Source organism: Mercenaria mercenaria, chromosome 7 (genome assembly GCF_021730395.1).
Source record: "Mercenaria mercenaria strain notata chromosome 7, MADL_Memer_1, whole genome shotgun sequence".
Classification (NCBI taxonomy): Eukaryota; Metazoa; Mollusca; class Bivalvia; order Venerida; family Veneridae; genus Mercenaria; species Mercenaria mercenaria.
Window position 1 is genome coordinate 43,129,696 of NC_069367.1, and position 25,584 is coordinate 43,155,279.

A 25,584-nucleotide genomic window follows, 5' to 3' on the forward strand; every position below is an offset into this window, starting at 1 on the left:
GCCTGAAAAAAAAAACAACAACAAAAAACAAAAAAACATTAATATCTCGAAAATGGGAATCATGAAACATACATATCTTTAATTAGAGAATAAAATTCGTTTTGCAATTCGAATTGCAAAATGCAAAACATGTTGCGGTTTGCGATTCTTTTAAATGTAAACTGCAAACTGAAGACCAACATAACGCCTATCTATAAACCTCATAATCTATGCTACTTATTGTATCTATATACCTTTGTACTATTGCATGAAATATTTATTTTCTAATCTAGCCGGGTCTGGACGAATTCAACAATTACCTCTATCTCAAATACCACTGATAAACACAAACATGGCTGACAGCGTAGAAGGAAAATCAATATCTAACGAATATGAATTTTCGGAAAGAAAACCTACAAATCAGCAAGGCTGTGACACATGTTTTGAAGAAGGTGTTACAAAACAAGCAGAGGGATTTTGTATTGATTGTCAGGACTACCTGTGTGGTGACTGTTTTAAATATCACCGTCTTCCACTTCCAGTGCGTCATCACAAATTATTGGATAAAAATGAAATGCCAAAAAGAAAGGTGTCAGTGACTTTATCTGAGAACTGTATTAACCATCAGGGTGAAACACTAAATTATTACTGTGAAACTCATGATATCGTTGCCTGCACCTTGTGCATATTTCAGGAGCATCGAAATTGTACCGACATCTACACCGTTGCCGAAAAAGCAGACAAAATTAAAGATTCGACTTCATACAAAGAGCTACGCATGAAATTAACGGAGGCAGGAGAAAGGATTGATAAACAAATTAAAGAGGCAAAAATAAAAATAAGCGAAAATTCTACCGAAGAAGCAGTTTCAAGCATCGACAAATTTCAGAAGGAATTAAATGAGAAAATTGATTCTTTAAGGAATCAGATGGTGAAAGAATCAGAAGACTTGCGGAATGGAGTTCGTTTGAAGATGAATGAAGTCGAAGAAACGGCAAAAAGAGCAAAAGGGGAACTTGAAGATCTACAAAACGATATTCAATTTCTGGAAGAAGCAAATCTGCATAGTCAGCTCTTTATAGCCGCAAACAAAGCAAGCAAGCAGCACAAAGATTTAGAAGACGCATTAAGGCAAATGGAAATTAAAAAAGAAATAAAGAAATATCGGTTCATTCCAAATCAGATACTCATCAATCTGATGCAAAATGTGGATTCACTTGGTGAACTATTTGTTCAAGACATAGACAACCCATCTGGGCCTCCTCAATGCTTTTACGAAAATTATTTGGAATACGGTTTTCGTAAATGGTTACCACTTTCGGAAGCCAGCATCATAGTTATTGATCATGTTCAAAACTGCATCTATCTCGTAGAAAAAAATGAAATAATTGAGAAGAAATTAACATCTGGGCCATGGGACATCACTACTGTAGCAGAGAGCCGTATTGCTGTTACGATGCCAAATGAAAAGAAAATCAAGATACTGTATGTATCTGATAACTTTTTGGACGAGAACAGAATAAGTGAAAAGCAAGATATCACAGTTGATTCTCGCTGTGAAGGGATTATATGTGCTGAAAATGACATTTTCGTTACTTGTTCCAGACCAGCAAAGGTATTACGTCTTGAGCTGAATGGTAGTGTAAAACAGGACATATCATCTAACGATATTGGTGTAGCGTTATTTAAGCAACCAGCTTATATTGCTTACCACGGAGAAACAGACACACTTTACATATCTGACAGACAAGCATCCTCTATCGTAGCTATGACAAGAGATGGAGAAATCAAAAAGAAGTATGAAAACGTTATGGAAATTCCCATCGCCATTGTTCCGGGAAAAGATACTATTCACGTTACGGGACTGCTTAAAAATGGACGAAGTCGTAAATTCGGCTTCCTCGAAATATCCATTGATAATGGTGAAATGAAAATTTCTTCTCCAGCAGACTTCAGAGAGTTTTTGCAGATAACTGCATTGGCATTTCAAAAGAAATAAGAAACATAGACAGTTTTCATTTTCACGCCTCCAGAAAACAAATCTGCTAGACCCGCACTGGAAACGGGCGCTCTACAACTCGGCAGCAATTTAATTAAAATGTCAAAATGAAGACATGCTTGTTTTATTGCCAAATATGGACAGCTATTTGAATCGATTTTGATATTTTATGTAGGAATTACAACGACTTCTGATCTCATTATGCTCAAATTAACAACAACAAAAAACAACAAGAAAAAAAACAACATAAAAGTTCTGAATAATATCCTATATAAAATCGTCAAAGCAGAACGTTTACATTCAGGGAGATATATGTTCTTTTCATGTAGTATGAAACATTTTAAGATTATTTATTACTTCGTTTATTTGAAATATAAAGTTGTTCCTATTTCGTGGATTATGTCGGAACATATGCCATGGATTATGTTGGAAGATATGCCATGAATTTTGTTGAATCTATGCCATGGATTATGTTGAAACATATGCTGTTTTTCTGTGTATTGATCGTGTAACATTTCCTCTGTATGCTTTTATCAGGGAAGATACTATAAAAACTCAAATCCAAACGAAAATAAATAAAAAATATACAAAAATATATGTTTTCAGAATTATTCATTATCCCCCATAGTGGCAGTTTTAACCGTAGTACAGCATCCTATCTGATTTCCGGTCAGTAATGGTTACCAATCGCTTTGGACTCTATGTTGTCATATTGTTTGGTCCTGAACATTCAATTATTTAGCTCAACTATGCGAGGTATTGAGAGCTGTCCTACTCGACCCGGCGTCAGCGGTGGCATCGGCGTCCTGCATCCGCAGCTTGGTTAAAATTTTGAATCACTTTCCCTTTATCTCTGTAATAACTAGAAGGATTTGTTTCAAACTTATGGTATAAGGGACATAACTCTCGCATCAATATTTAATGAATTTCCCCTTTTTACTTTGAATTTCAGGTAAAAATTGTGGTGCACTCGCAGTATTATTAAATGGATTTGATTCAAACTTAAAATATGTAATCCAAATCATCACTTAAATCATTTGACACAAGGTCCATAACTCTGGCACCAATGTTTATGAATAATGTCCCATTATTACTTAAAATTTCAGGTTATTAAAGTTTTGATGAACTTTCACTCTTATTATTATTATTATTATACCAGATTTATATAGCGCCCTTTTCATGATCAATTTCACGTACAAAGGCGTTTTACATAGTTCAATATTAATGGAATGTCGGCCTAGCCATTTCGTTTTTTCACAAAATAGCAAAACTGTACCCGAGTGTAAATCAACAAGCATAGAACACTTCAATGATTTGAATTTCCTGAGATTCATAATTGAATCCAAGATCTATTGTTGTTAAACATATTTTTGCAAGTTTGTATCAAACCAAACCATAAACGAAGTCTCTGTATAGCTGCAAAAGCCAAAAAAAGCAAATTTTGGCCTTTTAAGGGGCCACAACTCTAAGACCCACGTTGTGATCTGGCCAGTTTTCGAAAGGGACCGAAATATTATGCCAATAAAAGTTGTGCGCAAGTGATCGCAAAATGTGGTCTCTATCGTGTTCACAAGAAATTGACGGATGATCACAAAAGACCGCTTAAGTCTGTGTCAAAAGTATTAAGTAATAATAATGTGTATCAAAACATTAAATAATTATAAGAGGGACATAATTCATGAAAAATTTCTGCAAGAGTAATGCACAATGTGTCATATCATGTGACTAATAATGTGTAATATCTAAGTTAAATCTATTTAGTAATAACTGAGAGTGAGCAAAAGAGCATTAAAACTTGAACTTGAAATTCTAAGTAAAAAGGGGGCATAAACTCATAACATATTGGTGCCAGCATTATAGACCTCGTGTCATATGGTGTGGAACAACCACTTTAAGCTTGAATCAAATCCATACTGTAACAACAGAGTGAAAACGCAAAGTAAAAAGGGGGAATAATTCATAAAATATTGATGCATGAGTTATGGCCCTTTTGTCATGATGGAACAACTATTTTAATTTTGAATAAAAAAAAAACAAAGACAAATATCAAACAGGGAATGCCACGTACCAAAATCGCAGCCTCCCCAAAACGAAACCTACAGCACGCAGACGTGCACACCACAAACACACACACATGCACACACACAAAGCCAACACACGAGGACAAAACGAACAAACAAAGGAACAAACACACATACACGCGCACACACACAAAGCCTACACAAGAGGACAATACGAACAAACAAAGGAACACAGTGGGGCACCGCCTTGGAACGGTCAGTGGCAAAAACACCACTGGGGAGCTTAAACCGGTTTATGGTGCGCACCCAACCTCACTCTTACCCCCACCATGTTCCAAAGACACGGGACAGTGTAAATAAAAGTAATCCCCTCCAGGTGAATCTCTAACATACGTAATGGAAACAAAAAGGCATGGCAAGTAAAACACAAAAATGCTCGTGTATAAAAATATAAAAAGCAAACCTTTAGAACCAAAAACGCATGTACTCAATGCCTTTTCAGAAGACAGAGCAACAAGAGAAACACCCTTAAGAGCCCGACGAAACAGGCCAGAAGACAGATATCAAAACAGTTCAGTCCTGGTAGGATTTAAAAACTGCTTATCATAGAGTCCTCCCCCTCTTCCGTCAGACACAATCAAAGAGGGAAGCGTAGTCTCCAACTGTAAACGGGTTGAACACTAAACATGTGGTATGTCTCAAAACAGTTGGGTCGTTACCTCTTTTAATAAAACGTTTTATAATTTTACCAAATACATTTGGAAAATTACCATGACCCAAGATCTTACGAAGTTTGTAAACCACATCCCCATAAAAAACGGGTTTAGAAATACCTTCTCGCAGAAGTGTCTTTAAATTACTATTAAATTTTAAAACTAAATCAGAATTACGATAGTAAAATTTAGCAAAATATTTACGCAATTTGTAATAACGGTAGCCTTGCTGAAGAAGTTTACTTGTAATATATAGATTACGTTAATTGAAATGCTTGACATGACTACACGCTCTGGCAAACCGAATTAATTGAGAAATATATACCCAGACCATTTTGCAATAATTGAGTGAAAGTGCATCAAAACTTTAACCTGAAATTTTTACGTGAAAAGGGACATAATTCATACAATATTGGTGCCAGAATGTGGCCCTTGTGTAAAATTATGTGGGTGATGATGTGGAACAATAATGTTAAGTTTGAAGCAAATTCATTTCGCAATAACTGAGATAGAGTGAAGGTGCACCAAACCATTAACTGGAATAATCAAGTAAAAAGTGGGATAATTCATGCAAAATTGGTACAAGACTTCTGGCCCTTGTGTCATATGATGTGCATGATGATGTGGAACAACTACTGTAAGTCTGAATCAAGCCCTTTCTGTAATAACAGAGATACAGTGAAAATGCATCAAAATTAACCTAAAATTTTAAGCAAAAAGGGGCCATAATTCATGAAAAATTGGTGCCTTGTGTCATATGGTGTGGGTGATAATGTGGAACACATATTTAGGTTTGAATCAAATCCATTTAGTAATAACTGTGAGTGAATGTGCAACAAAATGTTCACCTGAAATTCTAAGTAAAGAGGGGGATAATTCATGAAACATGGGAGTTATGCCCCTTGTGCCCTATGATGCGGGTGATGATGAGGAATAACTAATTTAAGTTTGAAACAAATCCATCAAGTTATTACAGAGATAAAGAGAAAGAGCATCAAAACTTTAACCAAGGTGTGGACGCAGGATGCCGATGCCACCGCTGACGCCGGGTCGAGTAGGACAGCTCTCCATACTTCATATAGTTCAGCTAAAAAACTGAATGTGCCCCATGATCTGGAAGGACCAGAAAATGTAACAACACAGAGTCAAAAGTGATTGGTAACCCTTACTGATCGGATTCAGATAGGAAAATATACTGTACTATGGTTAAAACTGCCATTATGGGGAATAATGAATAATTCTGAAAACATATATTCTTGTATATTTTTTCATTTATTTTTGTTTGGATTTGAGTTTTATAGTAGCTTCTCTCATAACAGGATAAGGTACAAATGTTATCCAATCAATACACAGAAAAAACAGCATCTGTTCCAACATAATCCATGGCATAGATTCAACATAATCCACGAAATAGGAACAACTTCAGATTTCAAATTCTAGTAAACGAAGTAATAAATAAGCTTAAAAGTGTTTCATACCCCATGAAAAGAACATATATCTCCCTAAATGTAAACGTTCTGCTTTCACGATTTTATATAGGAAATTATTCATTTTTTTATCGTTTATTTGAGCATAATGAGATCAGACACCATTGTAATTCCTACATAAAATACCAAAATCGATTCAAATAGCTGTCCATATTTGACCATAAAACTAGCATGCCTCCGTTTGTACCTCGCAATTTTTAACATTTTAATCAAAATGCTGTCCAGTCCCGTTTCCAGTGCGGGAATAGCAGAATTGTTCCCTGGAGGCGTGAAAATGAAAACTGTCTGCACTTCTTATTTCTTTTGAAATGCCAATGCAGTTATCTGTAAAAACTCTCTGCAGTCTGCTGGAGAAGAAATTTTCATTTCACCATTATCAATGGATATTTCGAGGAAGCCGAATTTACGACTTCGTCCATTTTCAAGCAGTCCCGTAACGTGAAGAGTATCTTTCTCCGGAACAATGGCGATGGGAATTTTCATCATTTTTTCGTACTTCTTTTTGATTTCTCCATCTCTTGTCATAGCTATAATAGAGGATGCTTGTCTGTCAGATATGTAAAGTGTGTCTGTTTCTCCGTGGTAAGAAATATAAGCTGGTTGCTTAAATAACGCTACACCAATATCGTTAGATGATATGTCCTGTTTTATACTACCATTCAGAACAAGACGTAATACCTTTGCTGGTCTGGAACAAGTAACGAAAATGTCATTTTCAGCACATATAATCCCTTCACAGCGGGAATCAAATATGATATCTTGCTTTTACACTTATTCTGTTCTCGTCCAAAAAATCATCAGAAACATACAGTATCTTTATTTTCTTTTCATTTGGCATCGTAACAGCAATACGGCTCTCTGCTACAGTAGTCATGTCCCATGGCCCAGATGTTAATTTCTTCTCAATTATTTCATTTTTTTTCTACGAGATAGATGCAGTTTTGAACATGATCAAGAACCATGATGCTGGCTTCTGAAAGTGGTAACCATTTACGAAAACCGTATTCCAAATAATTTTCGTAAAAACTTTGAGGAGGCTCAGATGGGTTGTCTATGTCTTGAACAAATAGTTCACCAAGTGAATCCACATTTTGCATCAGATTGATGAGTATCTGATTTGGAATGAACCGATATTTCTTTATTTCTTTTTCAATTTCCATTTGCCTTAATGCGTCTTCTAAACCTTTGTGCTGCTTGCTTGCTTTGTTTGCGGCTATAAATAGCTGACTATGCAGATTTGCTTCTTCCAGAAATTGGATATCGTTTTGTAGATCTTCAAGTTCCCCTTTTGCTCTTTTTGCCTTTTCTTCGACTTCATTCATCTTCAAACGAACTCCATTCTGCAAGTCTTCTGATTCTTTTACCATCTGATTCCTTAAAGAATCAATTTTCTCATTTAATTCCTTTTGAAATTTGTCGATGCTTGAAACTGCTTCTTCGGTAGAATTTTCGCTTATTTTCATTTTTAATTTTGCCTCTTTAATTTGTTTACCAATCCTTTCTCCTGCCTCCGTTAATTTCATGCATAGCTCTTTGTATGAAGCAGAATCTTTAATTTTGTCTGCTTTTTTAACAACGGTGCAGATGTCGGTACAATTTCGATGCTCCTGAAATATGCACAAGGTGCAGGCAACAATATCATGAGTTTCACAGTAATAATTTAGTGTTTCACCCTGATGGTTAACACAGTTCTCAGATAAAGTCACTGACACCTTTCTTTTTGGCATTTCATTTTTATCCAATAGTCTGTGGTGACGCAGTCACCACACAGGTAGTCCTGACAATCAATACAAAATCCCTCTGCTTGTTTTGTAACACCTTCATCAAAACAGTTATCACAGCTTTGAATTTCTTTCCGAAAATTTATATTCGTTAGGTGGCAGGGGAGCGGTTTCGTAGTTTTGGCCCCTGTCGATTTTCTGTATAAACAGGACAGGGTAGATATAAAGGCATATCTATTTTACTGGTTATTTATCATTATTCATTCTTTAATATATCTGGGGAATGTGGAACGGTTAATGATTCTACATGACGGGTGTTTTAAAATTCCTAGCTCCGTACTTCCGGTTGAGGCTAAAACATAAATATCAGAACAAAAAGTCGGCCAGACGCGCGGCTGTCATCCATCCACTTTTTTTTCAAGTGAAAATTAGGGGAATAAAGTGGTGGTTGGCAGACACATTCCACACCACCTGGGTATGCATCTATGTTCGTACTATACATATATGCTACGAAATTGGATTTGAAAATAGAAATGGATGAATGGCAAATTTCAAAGTGAGGCCCGGTTAGGCTATTTTTGGTCTATAAAATTTGGGTGCTGTGGCCGATTTTCACTACATCTGGCGTGGAAAGCGACAGGTGCATAGGACCGGAGAGGCGTCTTTATGTAGTCTATAGTATCTGCAATGGTCCATAGTAGTTTCAAAGAAAAATAAGCAAAAACGAGATTTCTATGGATATTTCAACACTGGTACCCACACGTCAATGTGGAATTCGCAAATTTGCACTCCCCTGCCACCTTAGATGTTAATTTCCCTTCTACACTGTCGAATTGTTAACCGCAAACTGTTTTACAGTGTGTAAACTATTTTACAGTGTGCGATTCGAATTGCAAAATGGATTTTATTTTACAATTTAAGATATACATGAAAAGCGATTAGTTTTCCCAAAAAGATGTTACTGTTTCCTTAAAATTTAATATTTCTATTTCGTTTGGTCTTCTAAGTTGAATGTCTGAAAAACATTTTGCAGTTTGTATTGCAAAATGAATTTCTGTTTAAGCGATGTAGTTTCCAAAAAGATGGTATTGTTACAAGCTTTTCAAACTTTAAAATATAAACATTTTAATCTTAATTGCGCTTTGTAATTTGAATTGCAAACTGAAAACTATTTTAAGTTCAAAAGTGAAAAATGCAAAATAAATTCTTGTTTTGCGGTTCAAGATAGGGATTTGGAATGATATAAGGGCATTTTTGTATCATTTTGCGAAAATAAAATGTCCCCACCCCCTATTTGCCTATTTCAACCGCACAAAATTAAGAGTTTTTTTTTCAAAATTTAATTTTGGTCGATTTCACGTAAGTTAGCAGGATACACTTGGATTCGAACATTTTGGGCACGGCCAGGCTTACATGTAGCGAGTCGTACTATTGCAATTCCCTAATGTGCAGAATCTGGCTGGCTATTTTATAAATTGTATGCATCTGCTGTGCTTTTAATTAATGACTCTCATACAAGAATACAGGAAGTTATCAAAACGAAAGTTGCACCCCAGCCATTAAAAATAACACGCCACAATCATCAGTTTTGCGCTTTTTGGACAGCCTGCAATGATCCCGTTGCAGGAACAATGTCCATTTTTTGAATTTCGCAATTGAAAAGGTCCTACTGAACTACAGGATATTAATGGAATGTCGGCCTAGCCATCTCCTTTTTACATGAAATAGCAAAAATGTATCCGAGTGTCAATTAACAAGCATGGAACTCTTCAATGATTTGAATTTTCCGCGCCGAAGACGACAGAGTTTTACATGTATCAGCGGTTTAAATTTTCTAAAGAATTAACAATCATTAACGCCACTGTAATGTACAGACATCAAAAATTACCTAATCATTACAAATATTGACGGGGGCCCAAAAAGTGTACCCTGCTACCTAATTTGTGTGTCTATCGTGTTCACAAGGTAAAAATTAACAAATTTTGACTCTTTCAGGTGTCAATCGGGTGCCAGAACTCCGGAACCTATGATTGGATCTGAGAGATTTATAATGGAATCCTAGATCTATTGTTGTTAAAGATATTTTGCAAGTTTGTATCAAAACAAACCTTTTCATAAAACCAAATTTTGGTCCTTTAAGGGGCCAGAACTCTGGGATCCATGTTGGGATCTGGCCTGTTTTCGAAAGGAACCGAGTTATTATGCCAGTACAAGCTGCGCGCAAGTTTGATTAAAATTAATCACAAAATGTGGTCTCTATCATGCTCACAAGAAATTGACAGACGCACGGACGGACGACGGACGATCACATAAGCTCAACTTGTCACTACGTGACAGATGAGCTAATATCAGCAGACTCGGTATGATCTAGTCTGATTGTGAGAGGTAATGAAATATGCAATACCCTTCACACCTCTTAGCACTGGCTAAGCTGAAATCTATTATAGACAAGCATTGTCACAGGAGACAGTGCGCTCAACTATTTTGATGCTGGATAGTTAAACTGGGCACATCTGAGGAAGCTGGAGTTGTCACTGGAGTGTTTAATGATTCCAATGTGGATGAAGAAATTGGGCAATAGCTTAAGTCTATGTCGAAAGTATTAAGTAATAATAATGATTAAGTGTATCAAAACATTAAATAATTATAAGAGGGACATAATTCATGGAAGATCTCTGCAAGAGTACTGCAGAATGTGTCATATCATGCGACTAATAAAGTGTAATATCTAAGTTAAATCTATTTTGTAATAACTGAGAGTGAGCAAAAGAGCATTAAAACTTGAACTTGAAATTCTAAGTAAAAAGGGGGCATAAACTCATAACATATTGGTGCCAGCATTATAGACCTCGTGTCATATGGTGTGGAACAACCACTTTAAGCTTGAATCAAATCCATACTGTAACAACAGAGTGAAAACGCAATATAAAAGGGGGAATAATTCATAAAATATTGATGCAAGAGTTATGGCCCTTTTGTCATATGATGGAACAACTATTTTAATTTTGAATCAAGTCCATTTTGCAATAATTGAGTGAAAGTGCATCAAAACTTTAACCTGAAATTTTTACGTGAAAAGGGACATAATTCATACAATATTGGTGCCAGAATGTGGCCCTTGTGTAAAATTATGTGGGTGATGATGTGGAACGATAATGTTAAGTTTGAAGCAAATTCATTTCGCAATAACTGAGATAGAGTGAAAGTGCACCAAACCTTTAACTGGAAAATTCAAGTAAAAAGGGGGATAATTCATGCAAAATTGGTGCAAGACTTCTGGCCTTTGTGTCATATGATGTGCATGATGATGTGGAACAACTACTGTCAGTCTGAATCAAACCCTTTCTGTAATAACAGAGATACAGTGAAAATGCATCAAAATTAACCTAAAATTTTAAGCAAAAAGGGGCCATAATTCATGAAAAATTGGTGCCAAAGTACAGACCTTGTGTCATATGATGTGGGTGATAATATGGAACACATATTTAGGTTTGAATCAAATCCATTTAGTAATAACTGTGAAAGTGCAACAAAATTTTCCCTGAAAGTCTAAGTAAAGAGGGGGATAATTCATGAAATATTGGTGCGGGAGTTATGCCCCTTGTGCCATATGATGCGGGTGATGATGAGGAATAACTAATTTAAGTTTGAAACAAATCCATCAAGTTATTACAGAGATAAAGAGAAAGTGCATCAAAACTTCAACCAAGGTGTGGATGCAGGATGCCGATGCCACCGCTGATGCCGGGTCGAGTAGGACAGCTCTCCATACTTCGTATAGTTCCTCTATAAAACTGAATGTGCCCCATGATCTGGAAGGACCAGAAAATGTAACAACACAGAGTCAAAAGTGATTGGTAACTATTACTGATCGGAATCAAATAGGAAAATATACTGTACGATGGTTAAAACTGCCAGTATGGGGAATAATGAATAATTCTGAAAACATATATTCTTGTATATTTTTTCATTTATTTTTGTTTGGATTTGAGTTTTTATAGTATCTTCTCTCATAACAGCATAAGGTACAAATGTTACACAATCAATACACAGAAAAACAGCATATGTTCCAACATAATCAATGGCATAGGTTCAACATAATCCACGAAATAGGAACAACTTTAGATTTCAAATAAACGAAATAATAAATAAGCTTTCACATTAAACTACATAATTACGTTATACATCACATATAATATAAACATTTACTGAAAAATATAACATATTACAAAAACTGTAACACGTTACATTTCATATAAACATTTACTGAAAAATGTAACATCTTACATTCAATATAAATATTTACTGAAAAATGTAACACATTATATTCAATATAAACATTTACTGAAAAATGTAGCATATTAGATTCCATATAAACATTTACTGAAAAATGTAACAAATTTCAATTCATACAGACATTTACTGAAAAAAGTAACCCATTACATTCCATATAAATATTTACTGGAAAATTTAACACATTATTATCCATTCAAATATTTACTGAAAAATGAAGCACTTTATATGCTTTGCATATTTGGCAGCAGCTTATTATGAGCTGCTAAGTATGTACAATTTCAACTCTGTGAAAAAATGTGTTACCACACCACAGAATACATCAATCAATCAAATTAGCCATATACAGCAGTTTTAAGTAAAACATTTCAAGTTAACTTAAAATAATAATTATTATGATTATAAAATATTTGGCAGTGTATATATTGATGCACATGTATATGTCTAAAATATATATCACCATACGAACAATATATATGAAGTAATGCTAAATTAGGCCCTTCAGATCTTGAACATTTAGGTGAAAAAAAAAGAGAGTAAAAATGGCAATCTAAAAAAAATGGTATGTATACACTGTATACAGTTTGTTCAACATGGGCAAAACACCAATTTTCAACAGTATGTCAGTTATGTCACATTCTGCTAGATTCCATTTAAGTACTAGGTTATTCTATGGAAAGAACTGGGAATCTGATCACAGAAAAAGGTTATAAGAACAGATAATGACACAATATTCTCTTCTATGATATAAGTTTAGAACATTCACCTTCCATGTGGATTAAACCGGTTACTTTTTCATTCATAGCCTTGCACTGGACTAACTGGAATGAACAGTTGGGCGTTCTGGTGAAACACAAATATAATTCTTCAACAAATAATCCTCAGATAAAATCACTCGAGTTCAGTATACCGTGAACATTCTTTTTAAATAATGAATGGATTTACTACCATAGATTTAGCGGTCACATTTTCAAAGATTTTTCTGCCATTTTACTTGTTATAATCAAATTTCACTGCAGCCAGTGTCTACCATCAGTCTCAAACACGAAGGTTAACAGAACATGTTTAACAATTTCTAAAAGGCTCCATATCTGTTGTACCAAAAGCTATATTTTCATTATTTAATCCATCAAAAAATAGACTAGTACAGAAAATATATGAAAAAAAGAAGATCAGCAGTTAGGCCTATCTTAACATCTGTAAAAATACCATTTTGGTACTGCAATCATTCAGAATACATAATGTGTATTAAAATATTGCTTGATCTTAAGGTCCAGTCCAATGAAATATTCAAAATTTTCACTGTATTTCATCTTTTTAATGACTGAAAGAGCACAAAATATTACAACAATACAGTCAAACCTTGGCCAGACCACACTTGAAAAGTGACCACCTGACCATATATTTCATTTAACTTTTTAACTTTTCCGTTGTCTCTTAAACCACCAACTTAACCACCTTAAAAGAAAAGCAGCTTTGTGGTCTAAAAAGCAGAGATTTTATATACCTCAATTACTATACTTGAAAAACTGTATGTAACATTTATAATAAAATGTATAATATTTGTGAAAATGAAATCAAGACAATTAGAAATATAAATCAGAGACATTCATTTAAGCCTTCCATATGCATGTTTATGACAAACTGGTTTCCTTCTTATAGCAGAAAAGTTCATAATATTAACCTTGAATCTGCTATATGTCTAAAACAGACCTGTCTATCAGTAAATTTGGGCAGTACCATTTATTTTTCAAATGGGTGTTCATTGAAAATTTACCGAATATCAAACAGTGCAGACCATGATAAGCCTGCACAAACGTGCACGCCGATCTTGGTCTGCACTGGTCAGAAAGGCAAAATCACTTGCCTTGAGAATGATAAAGGTTAATTATGTTTCTGTCAGGAAATGGTCCATATCAACTATGGCATGAAATTATGCATGAAATTATGCATGTATCATTTTAACCAAGCATGTATTCTAATGTTTAACATGTTAACACATGCATAGTACATATTATTGCACATATCCAGTGAATGTCTTCACAGACATTTTTGAAAATATCACCATCTATCTAATAATGATATCTTCTAAAACCTTTTCACACTGCAGGAATTCCATCTGATAATAATCTACCACTGTATATATCATTTTCTGCACTAACGCAAGACAACTCTGCTGTGAAATTTCAGCAAATATACAAAAAAGATGGATTGTTCCCCTTGAATCAAATTTTTATTGGTCGATTTATCCTCAAACTTATCCAGTTTGAAGGAAAAAATGAGAACACAATTTTCTGTAAAATATCTCTATCCCATCTGTATGAGATTTCTTGGTGCTGTTTTTTTTTTCTTCAGTACTTTACATGTGTCTTCCCCACTGTTTGTCGTGAACACTTCGATATCTCTATTTAAAGTCAAAGTCTAAAAACTGAGGATGTTTTAGATTTCTTTCCTCCTCCAAATTTAAACTAGCCTTTCTTTTTATCATGTTTTTGTGAGATTCTATGACGAGGTAGAGTAGCATAGGTAAAGTCTTTCAAGTCTTTCTGTAACATAATCTGTCCATGTGATGTTCGACCTCCGGACTGTTTGTCTGAAAAATTGTTATATTTAAGAAATCATATATTTGTTGGGGTTAACATCGCACCGACACAATTATAGGTCATATGGCGACTTTCCAGCTTTGATGGTGGAGGAAGACCCCAGGTGCCCCTCCGTGCATTATTTCATCACGAGCGGGCACCTGGGTAGAACCACCGGCCTTCCGTAAGCCAGCTGGATGGCTTCCTCACATGAAGAATTCAACACCCCGAGTGAGGCTCGAACCCACATCGATGAGGGGCAAGTGATTTGAAGTCAGCGACCTTAACCACTCGGCCCCCCATATATTTGAGAAGCGTACATCAAAGAGGCTAAATGTTTTGCTGAATTATTTTACGAGGGTTCTGACAAAGAGAACTATTTTTTTCAGCAAGTAACCAATCATCTACAGTATTTTATGCTGCTCCTTCTTTGATCAAACACTATAACATTATACACAGGTAGATTTAAATCATTGCTTGTTTGATCAAAAATAAACATGGACTTTCATCAATTATCTCTTATCATGTATTTATTGCATTTAAGAAAGTCTCAAAATTTTTGTAAATTACACTAAAGGACTGTTTCCTCAACATCAGAATGTTTATGTTACAGCCTATATTCTACATCAAGCACTTCCATGAAAACATAAACCAGGAAGTTTCAAAACTTTAAAATTCCATGTTATAAAATGATGATGGACAGCATTAGCTGAACAACTTGCAAATACAATCAATCAAAAGATACATACCTTTTAAATGTGACTGGGACCTGACTTTGTTTCAAACAGTTTGCTTCAAGTGGTCTGGGACACACAAATCTACAAATTGCAATGAAACAAACATTAAGGTCTATTCAGTATAGAGCAGCCTTTCTTAGAGAAATCCTGGAGGAATTTGTAATCAAAATGTTGATGATCATAAAGAATTCTGGGACTGGACACAATCTACAATCTAACCCTGTTCACAAAAGGTCTCAACCTGTTCACAAACGGTCTCAACCTGTTCACTAACGGTCTCAAACTGTTCACTAATGGTCTTGTGCTCTATCCACTGACCTAACTAAAGTACGGAATCCTGTTCGTGCCACTTAAATTGTCGCTTCGCCAACACGCGACAACGCGATAATTATCGCGTTGTCGCCTTGTCCGAAAACATACTTACATGCGAGATTTAACAATCCTCGCGAGGTTAAGAGGGCGACAATTATCGTCTTAATTGTCGCTTGTCCTTTTTAAACCTCGCATCGTGAAATTGAAATCCAATAGACATAGTTGCGAGAATTAGTAAAACCTCGCATTGTCGCATTGTCGCACTGTCGCTTGGGATTATATTTCTGGACAAATTGATCGATATAAATCTTCTTGGGTATTATTTATCAATACACCGAAACAAATTTCTAATGACAGTCTCTGCTGGCTGAACACCACTAAATCCGACTGTACTATATTTCACATAAAATAAAGTTTTCGACATTTTCTAGCATATCAGATTTTCAGAGACTTATCGCTATTATAATATCTGAACGTTTGTGACAATCAAAGACAACATCTGGTCGCTGGGGTGGGGGGGGGGGGGGGGGGGGGGGGGGGGGGGGGGGAGTAAAAGCTGTATTTCTGTACTTAGCCATACGGAAAAAATGGTTTCGTGTTTTTCATTACTCAAATTAATTGTAAGAATGTTCCAATCCAAGCCACAAGCTATTTAATGAAAATCTTTTAATAAAATAAATCTAAAACATGACCTAAACAGATACGCAATCTATAGCTTTTTTATTTACCGCCAAAGGTTTCGTCGGGGGACCGTCTAAAAGTGTAACCATTTTTGGGAAAATATGCATATATTCTTCATATACTAACTAGAGGGGTGGGGCCTTGTCCAGAGAAGCTATATCTTCATAACTTGAAGTCTGATTTTAATAAATGCAAGAGCAAGCCATACCTCGAGGAAACAGGTCAAGTCAGGTTCGAAACCCGGTCAGCTAGGGGTCAAAGTCATAGGCAAAGTTCGGTAATATTCGCAAAAATGAAGTTTTCGCAGCAGTCAAGGCAGTCCTGAAAACAAAATACAATCTTCACTAAGTCCACAACACCATTGGAACAATTCCTCCCGGCTCCCCCCGCCGGGCCAGCTTAGTCTTGTCTGCACCCTACTGCATATAACCAAGTTTGGTAATTTTCTGATACCTTCCTGAACTCTGATGCATCATATTGACTTGTAAGTAGCTTTAGAACCTCTACCAACATATCTATATATGGGATCAGGTAGGTACCCAGGATGTAGAAACCTCATAACTCACCACCCTAACCCAACGCTATCCGAGGTACTCGTACAAGCATCAATCGATAGCCTGGACTTTCGGTCGAAAAACATTTCCTCCGACGTGGTCAAAAACGCAGATTTTCAAAGTTCGAACACTGCCTGGTGACTTCTACAACCTGCCCTGACTCTTCGGCGACACTAGGTACTCTGAACGTGGTCTTCAATCTTTAGCTAGACCTATACTTTACCACGAGCAAGTATACTAATGTACTATTCCAAGGTCACAGGGGTTCAACCCGGGTCTAAAGCCGACAGACATGATCAAATTTGAACGTATTACCTAAGTTTCAACAACACTACCCGGTGACCTATAGGACCGCCCATGACCTATATGAGATGTCAAATACAAAACTTGATATTATTCGATAACAAGGACCTATACCTATCTTATGGATATAATATGGTGAGTATTATACCGGGTCACAGCCATCCAACAGGGTTGAAAACCGTCCAATAATGAGAAACATAATCGCTGTGTTTTGACTTCCAACATTTCTCCATAATTTTATTATAGGCCTGACCCAATGTATCCAGTATCATCCCAAATTGGATTTTGAACAGTACTATGAACCATACGAGTCAATCCATAATTTAAGTAAGGGTATATGTGATGACACATAGGCTCGAACCAGGGTCTAAACTTTCAGTTAGGTCTAAAACTGATGTTTCATTGTTTTTTGGCTGTAGTTGATTTCCATCTTTTTCATCTCCTGTGACCTCTAGGGGTTGATCCTTGCACCTTCAAACCTTACCTTAAAATGTAATATGTTATTATGGTACAATTATGTAAGTATAAACAATTTTATGCGTAAGAAAGGTGGCTGTTTTGCCTTCTCACAGATAAAATATCAATCAAAAAGGGCCCCGTTTTTAATGAATATTACCTTTACCGGACATGCCTTTTGTTCATTCCTCACCCATGTAGCGTCGTGAAGTTATCAGCCTAGCAGTCTAGCGGCCTAGTAGCCTATACATTTTTCTTTGTCCACTTATTTAAGTCACTGGCGCATGCAGAGATGTATAAAAAAAATCTTCTGATTTAGATCAGCTGCAACGACTGTGAACTCATGTTTCCAAATAATAATTATTTAGAACATGTATAGGTTAAGCTTTGTGAAACCAATTGATAATGGGCCGACCATTAGAACATCTTGGAGTGTTTTTTTTTTTTTTTTTTTTACATTTGTGATATTTTTCACAGTCAATATACACGAAATCATCTCACACTAATATTCAAGTAATTCTAGGGAAAATCATGTAAATTAAAAGAGTTTTAAGTTATGAATTTTCCTTTATTTTTCACTTTACTTTCTTGTCCTTTGTTTATTTCCATGAAGTGTTTACCTTATTTTTTGGCAATGTTGTTATTTCTCAGGAGAGGGTAGGCGGTGGTGGTGTGGGGGGGGGGGGGGGGGGGGGGGGGGTGGGGGGGAAAGGGGTTGGGGTGGCGGAACAGGCTGATAAATGTGAATTATAGATGGTATTCACCACTGGGATAATATGGGTTGACGGTTACTCTGTTTCTGTTTGCAAGCTTAGTTATAGTCGCCACTGGATATCCCTCCGGGGGGGGGTGGAGAGAGAAGCACTGTTCAAAATGTTGCTGGAGAAAGTGCAAGACTACTCCCATTCCAGAATTATGTTAGGCAAAATTGCGTGTATTCAATTTATATATTATGCTCAAATAATTCTATCTAGGGGGGGCTGCACAATCGGATTCTAGACAAAGCCGATTTGAGGACTACCACTAATAAAAAATGACATGTCTAAACGTTTGGCCCCGTTATTGTCGCACTCACCGTTAATCGTTAAATCTTTTAAAATGGCATACTGTTCGTGGCACTACATGTTTTGCTTTTTTCAATGGTGCTACACTATACATACGTTAATGAATGAATATACAGGGTTGAGCCTCGACGCGGTATGCGCGACAGAACTTGAATTATTTATAAGTCCTTACTACGGATGTTCTGTCAGGTAATAGGACATTCGCGTGTCTGCAACCCCTCGTAAGTAGATATGAAGATGGGTTCTGAACAAAACGAAACCCCTTCAGTTAATAAGTTGAAAAATACTTTGGCATGTCCTTTTTAGATGTGGTAATGTTTAGACACATTTCCAGATTAAGGTTATCTTACGAGCACTCGACATAATGTGTCGTGCGCACAGATAATATTTCGTGCGCTCGAGGAAAAAGTCGTGCTCTTCGAGATAACTGTGTGCGATCGAAATAAGATTGTTCAACTCGAGATACGAATTTTGAGCGCCAGAGATAAGATGCCATATCTCGAGCGTTCGAGATACATATAATATTTTTCCTGAAAACAAATAGGTATGAATGGTCTCTAGATCGATCACCTGAGTATTTTCACCGGTCGCCAGATATTATAACACACACATTGTTCTAGCAGTCATGGCCACCATCGGCATCACTTTTACAAATCATAGTGTCCCAACAGATTCCCTGAAATATCGATTTCGTTAAATTTGTTTGACAAGGCATTTTAGAGGAAAATAAGTCATAGCGAACCATGATTTTACCATATCAATGTGCATCAACAGTCGGATGTATACAATTTGAAGCGGTCGAATGACGTTCTCTCCTCCTGTAGAGAAACTACTTCCAGCACGCTAAATGCGCCTTGCTAAACTTCCGGCGAAGTGTTTCTCGAAATTCATCACTTGTGTAGAAATACATTCACGTTAACCGTAAAGTTGGCTTCTAAGCAGATCATTGCGGGCTAACTCTTTCAGCTCGCTGATAAACCTGGCTCCGCTTTGATGCTAATGGATTAAATTAAAGAATGAAACAATGATCTAGTTACCTCGGAACGCTATCAAATTTATTGCGTTTACATACATCACAGAACGAACTGGCAGAAATAAGGCCACCATATAAGATACTATATGTTTATTTGTTATATGTCTTTTTTATTAAATACCGTAGCTCGCTTCCGCAAAGCGGGGCAATATACGATTAGATTAAAGGAGGACGAAGAAGTAAAATTTCACGAAAACAATTTTCGGGATGTGTGTCGAGGGTGTATACTGACAGCGTATATTTCCAATATTGTATTTCAGTTGATTGCTTAGTAACTGATAAGGAGCTGTTGACATTTGCAATATCATTTTCTTGTATATAACAAGCACTAGAAATAAAAATTAGTTAGAGAAAAAGAAACCACAATGAATATGTAACAAACAGATAGGTACAAGCAGAATCACCACCAACAACAACACTTCTAAAACTTAAAAAATGAAAAATATGAAACAGACAAGCGCAATATAAATGTTAGTTAACAAGAAACTTTGTTTTAAACAGTAAACTCAATGTTTGACCTGATTTGTTACATCCGTATCAGACACATATTATACGTACCAAATTCAAAATACATGAACTTGCAATTACACCGAATTTGAATAATTACACCGAGCCCGCTTTGTGATGTTTTCGATATCATAACACTACATATAAGGCAAGCAATGATATCCATTATAATTTAGGAGATAATTCAAGAAAAATAAGGAGACAATTAAACATTCATTTGTTCCGTCCCTACCTAGTTAAAATTTAAATGGTTACACGGTATGTCCTGCAACATGAATTAGTGTTTCCACTGATAAATGCTGTATTAAATCATCCCTCTTACTATATTTTCCAAAATCACGCAATGAACCTAGTCCATGTGATCCAACTTAATTGGAATTCAAAATTTAAGCACTTTAGTACTTCCTCAAATTCTCTATGAAAGAACAATCTAAATCCGGTAAGCCTCCTCAGACATGTCAGTTTCAGCTCGAGTCTGTCTGCAAACCGACTGCCACTGTAACCTTTTTACTTAAGCTCTTTAGGTCCCTATTTCACTGTTCCAGTGTAAACATTTTTAAACACATATAACTGGAGACTTTTCCCCCCAAAACCCTGCAGCACCAAAAGAGATAACTTATAATAGCTGCCCATAATACCTTTCGGGCTTCAATAATGTTATCAGTTTACGGTTAACTTTCGAATACCCCATGATGATAGATTTTTGAAAGATCTTTTTGTAATAAATATATGTTTTTAACAATATATCTAATGAAAACTAACACTGAATTATGAAAGCCAGGTTGACTTTTCCTATATTTACAAAATTTTAGTTTGTGTCATTCTAGGTAACAGCAGAACGATCGCTGTACAATATAACATTCCCTCCTTATAATCAAATTGCAGTTTGTAGCATATATGATCATAGTCATTATCAATGATATATGGACAATGACAACAGAACTAAAAGCATATAAAGATGTTAGATAATGTTATTTTCATTTTACACAATCAAGTCCTTTTAACTTTTACTCTCAGTTAGTTACATCTGGATCAATGTTAGTTTTGTAAGGCTGAAGATGAGGAGAAAAAAAAACAAACACAGAGTCAAACAATGCCGTGACCATCATTGAAAGCTACTCATTAGTTTCGATAGAACACATATTCATAACACATCTCTTAGCTATGTTGAAATTTGCAAAATCTTTAAAGCTCCAATACTGCTACTTTGTTTAAATTTGATTAGAATATACGCAAAATATAGAAACAACGTGCTTTCTAATCAATAACTAATGCAATTTACAATATACGAAACAAAGTTATATTTCAAATAATATAAATTACAGTCCATAGTTAAGAAAGTCACTTTTGAAAATGAGGAGATTAGATCGTGGAAGGAGTAAAAAACCTCAAATTACTAATTACAGTATGTTGAAATTCCAGAAAATAGTTTTAAGACATTTTCAAATTATAGTAACTGCTTGCCAAACCTTAAATTTGTAAGTGGATCGAAAAAATAGCTTTGGTAACCATATTATTGACCATACTTGCTAAATTCAGACTATAAATGGAGTTTCCTGCATTTTAAGTAAAAAAGGAGTATATCTCAAGATACCGGGGTAAGCTATTATATTTCAAGTTCATCTTTGAGGTTAACAACTTGAAGTAAAACAATTATTACATGTAATACACATTGTATCGTATTGAATATAATCACCAGAATAATAATTCATGTCATGTGTTTACTAATTCGGATAGAAATATCCGTCCCGATGGCACTACGCTCGGCAGTAACGAGGCGTACCGAGTACCGCCCAAAGGCCAGATCCGTTATAATTCGAGTCCAGAGCATAACTTCAAAACCGTTCAAAATATTGACTTCAAACTCGCATATGAAATAGGAGGCGATGAGATGATGTAGCAGAGCCCATGAACATGATTGGTAGTCAAAGTTCAATGTCCACAAATTAGTTCAAATGGCAACGATGTACTTTTGTATTTTTTGTTTTCCAGAATCACAACTATCAAAACTATTCAAGGTATTGACTTTTAACTTCGGATATAGAATAAGGTAATAATAAGACGATTTTGCGCAGTGTGACAACCCACCCCACTCTCCTCACATATACATTTTAGTCCCCTCTCCCCCACACAAACAAACGAAACACCCACAGTCAACCGCAGCACTCAAAACACAAACCTGTCACATTGCACCCCTCTCTGACTCACACACCCCCTAAAAGTAGTCCATTGTATATTGTGCCCGAGAAAAACCTTATAGTAGTCCAGTAAGAATAACAGAGAAAAGAGACCGAACCTTGCAGTAGGGTATATACAGGGTTTTATTGCATTTCTCTGTCTATCATGTGTAATATGATCTAAACAAGCATTTAACATGACACTGAAGCTGATATAAAAATGTAAGGAAAATATGGGGTGATATTTCTTTATGAACTCTTATTTTGATTTACAGAAGATTTGTGTAGTAATAATAATGTTTACGTAAAAATCAAATACCTTTTTTATGGGGGGCGGGTTGTTCTCTTATAACATATTTCTCCATTCAAAAAATGTCCGTTTACGGAAAAAACATAACGTCTTACTGCAGATGAAAAACTAAATCGGAACTATTACGTTGTTTTCGTGGTTGTAACGTCATGACGACTTCCTGTTTATTGACGTAAAGTTCAGCGCTTTGTTAATACGCTACTATAAGAAAAAAAGTGCTATAAAAATATCGTTTTGATTTTATTTTTTACTAACTGTTTGTTGAGTAGTATCCCGCATGCAAGAAAAAGATTTCAATCAACTGGTGGGGGTGAAGATGGAAATATCCGGCTCTAGGTAACTGATTAAAGCGGTAACTCGGCAAGAGCCTCGTTATCGCCAGAAACATTTACCCTCGAGCCGGGGGAAATTCCCAGTCGGCACCTACTCCCAGTGGAAAGAATCTATAATATGAAACAAACGGCAATCGATTATGATTAAAATAATAAATAAAGAAAAATTAAGTTAGCAGTTGTATCTGTAAAAACGTGAAAGGTTCATGTGGTATCACTAACCCTCACCCTCGCCGTTTCTTCATACTAAATCTTACCAGTTTTTTATAGTGCTGTTTTAATGCTGTTTTAAAACAGTCTCTGAGCGGCACGTTTTCGGGAGACCGGGTTCTAAATTTTCGCGTAAAAGTTTGTAAACGGCACCGATCCATCATAATCTTATACCTAGTTCATTCAATCAATCCCGATTTGTTTCATCTAAATTGAAAATGACAGAGATTTAAGCATCATATCCAGCTAAATATTCACGTTATCGCATTGAAAAAGAAGCTACCATACTGATAAAACACGTGATTTTTCTACCTGAGTGTTCATATTAATACGGTCAAAATGCTAGATGGCGCTTGACCTTACGGTTCAACAAGTGACTTATGTCCGCTTTGGCATGTCAACGTTGGTTTAAATTATCATTGTATGTTATTATTATTGTATGTTTTTATTGTAAATCAAGGACTTGGCATTCATATTCTAAAAGTCATTATTGTTATTCCTATATATTCGTATTCTTTATTGTATCTTTGCTATTGTTATTCAATGTCGTGTCATTCATATTCCGAAGTCTTACCATTGTATTTCTATTGTCGTTATTCTTAGTGATATGTTTCGATATTCTTATGGTAAACGCCATATTGTTTATTCTTATATCGTTATTCTCCTTGTATCTTTGATATGTTATTCAAAGTCGTGTCCTTCATATTTCTAAAATTACCATTGTTTATTGGTAATGTCGTTATTCTTTATTGTATGTTCGATATTATTTTGACAAAAGGCATCATCTGTTGTTCAATATCTGACGTTTCTATTTACAAAACGTGTCATTCTTTATTTATGTTATGTGATTGTATTTGAGTATAGCGACCGCTAGTGCTATATATATCGCGAGAACCACATACAATAAGAATATCAAGCTTTTTAAAAACAATATGAATATACAACATCAAAACGTTCTTTTAACAATAAAAATTGTCAAAGTTGTTAGTAACATTTAATGTTATCAATGTTTGTGCCCTTCTAGTGCACTAAATGCATTGTGCTTCTTTTTTAAGTTTAGTCCAGTTTTTCCTAGTAAACAGTGTTTTCTTTAATTTTATCATCTACCCTTAACCTTTTGAACCAATTTATGTATTTGATTTAATATCACCCTTTTTTCCATAAATAACTAGGAGAGTTAGGGTAAAGAAGTGTAATTCAGCGACGTCTGGCGGAACGCCAAACGTTACGCCATCGCAACGTCGCGACATTACCTTCTATACAGCTGTGGAAAGAAGCGATGCATGAGGCGATACACCGGACATTTTGTATTTTTAAATTCTCGGCTGGATAATCTTGTGGTTAAGCACTATATATGCTGTGTATGTGCAAGTCTTTTCTATAGACAATGGGTACATTTAAGAATTTTGAAAGGCATTTCAAAATTCATATATATTTTGAAGACATCTTCAAAGCGTATAAATTTTATTTATCATACAGAATAATTTTTATAACATTGTTATTACATACAACCATAGAATGTTTATCAAGCGCATTGTCATAATAAACATGAAAAATATGAAAACATTGATGTTTGTGTTTGCTGGTGTGTGGTATGTGGTAGGTATAATTAATACGACAATTAACTGTTATTGTTTCCAAAGTTCGAACTCCTACCGGTAATAACTTGCTCAACATTGTTACTGACAACATCTCAACAAGTAACAAAAGCGGGTACTTCCATTGTCCGAATGTTCAAAAACGAAACCTATTAGTCTGACTGGTTGACTTTCTATAACCATCTGTCCTGAGTTTGTTCTAGATGCAGTATTTCACAAGATAAATTATAGCAAAAACAAGTATTTGGTGCGGTGCTCAACCCCGAATATGTTACAACTTCACAATGCAGATACTATTTAAGATATAGCAAACAAAAATCTTGAAGCACTTAACGAGATACATGTGACACAAACTTTATATGTATATTTTCGACTACGTCAAGGCCATAACACTGGTCTACTGTGTTAGAATCAAATTAAAACATTTAGTATACCCTCTTTTGTCTACAATGATAAAATCCACTTACCCGGGAAAGACTATTTTGACTATCCAAAAACATTTTCAACCTTTCCTC

At 35.5% G+C, this 25,584-nt stretch overlaps 2 protein-coding genes across 2 annotated transcripts; one reads left to right on the forward strand and one right to left on the reverse strand.

Annotated features, from left to right (window-relative positions):
• The first annotated feature begins 331 nt into the window (after positions 1–331).
• LOC128558254 (uncharacterized) lies at positions 332–1,978 on the forward strand. Its single transcript, XM_053547147.1, has one exon. It carries the CDS (start codon positions 332–334, stop codon positions 1,976–1,978), a length of 1,647 nt encoding a protein of 548 aa, XP_053403122.1.
• A 5,132-nt stretch (positions 1,979–7,110) lies between these two features.
• LOC128558255 (tripartite motif-containing protein 29-like) lies at positions 7,111–7,926 on the reverse strand. Its single transcript, XM_053547148.1, has one exon. It carries the CDS (start codon positions 7,924–7,926, stop codon positions 7,111–7,113), a length of 816 nt encoding a protein of 271 aa, XP_053403123.1.
• Between the last annotated feature and the right edge of the window lie 17,658 nt (positions 7,927–25,584).

Coding starts and splice junctions, on each gene's coding strand:
- LOC128558254 (XM_053547147.1), top strand. CDS start 332: ATGGCTGACAGCGTAGAAGGAAAATCAATATCTAACGAATATGAATTT.
- LOC128558255 (XM_053547148.1), bottom strand. CDS start 7,926: ATGCCAAAAAGAAAGGTGTCAGTGACTTTATCTGAGAACTGTGTTAAC.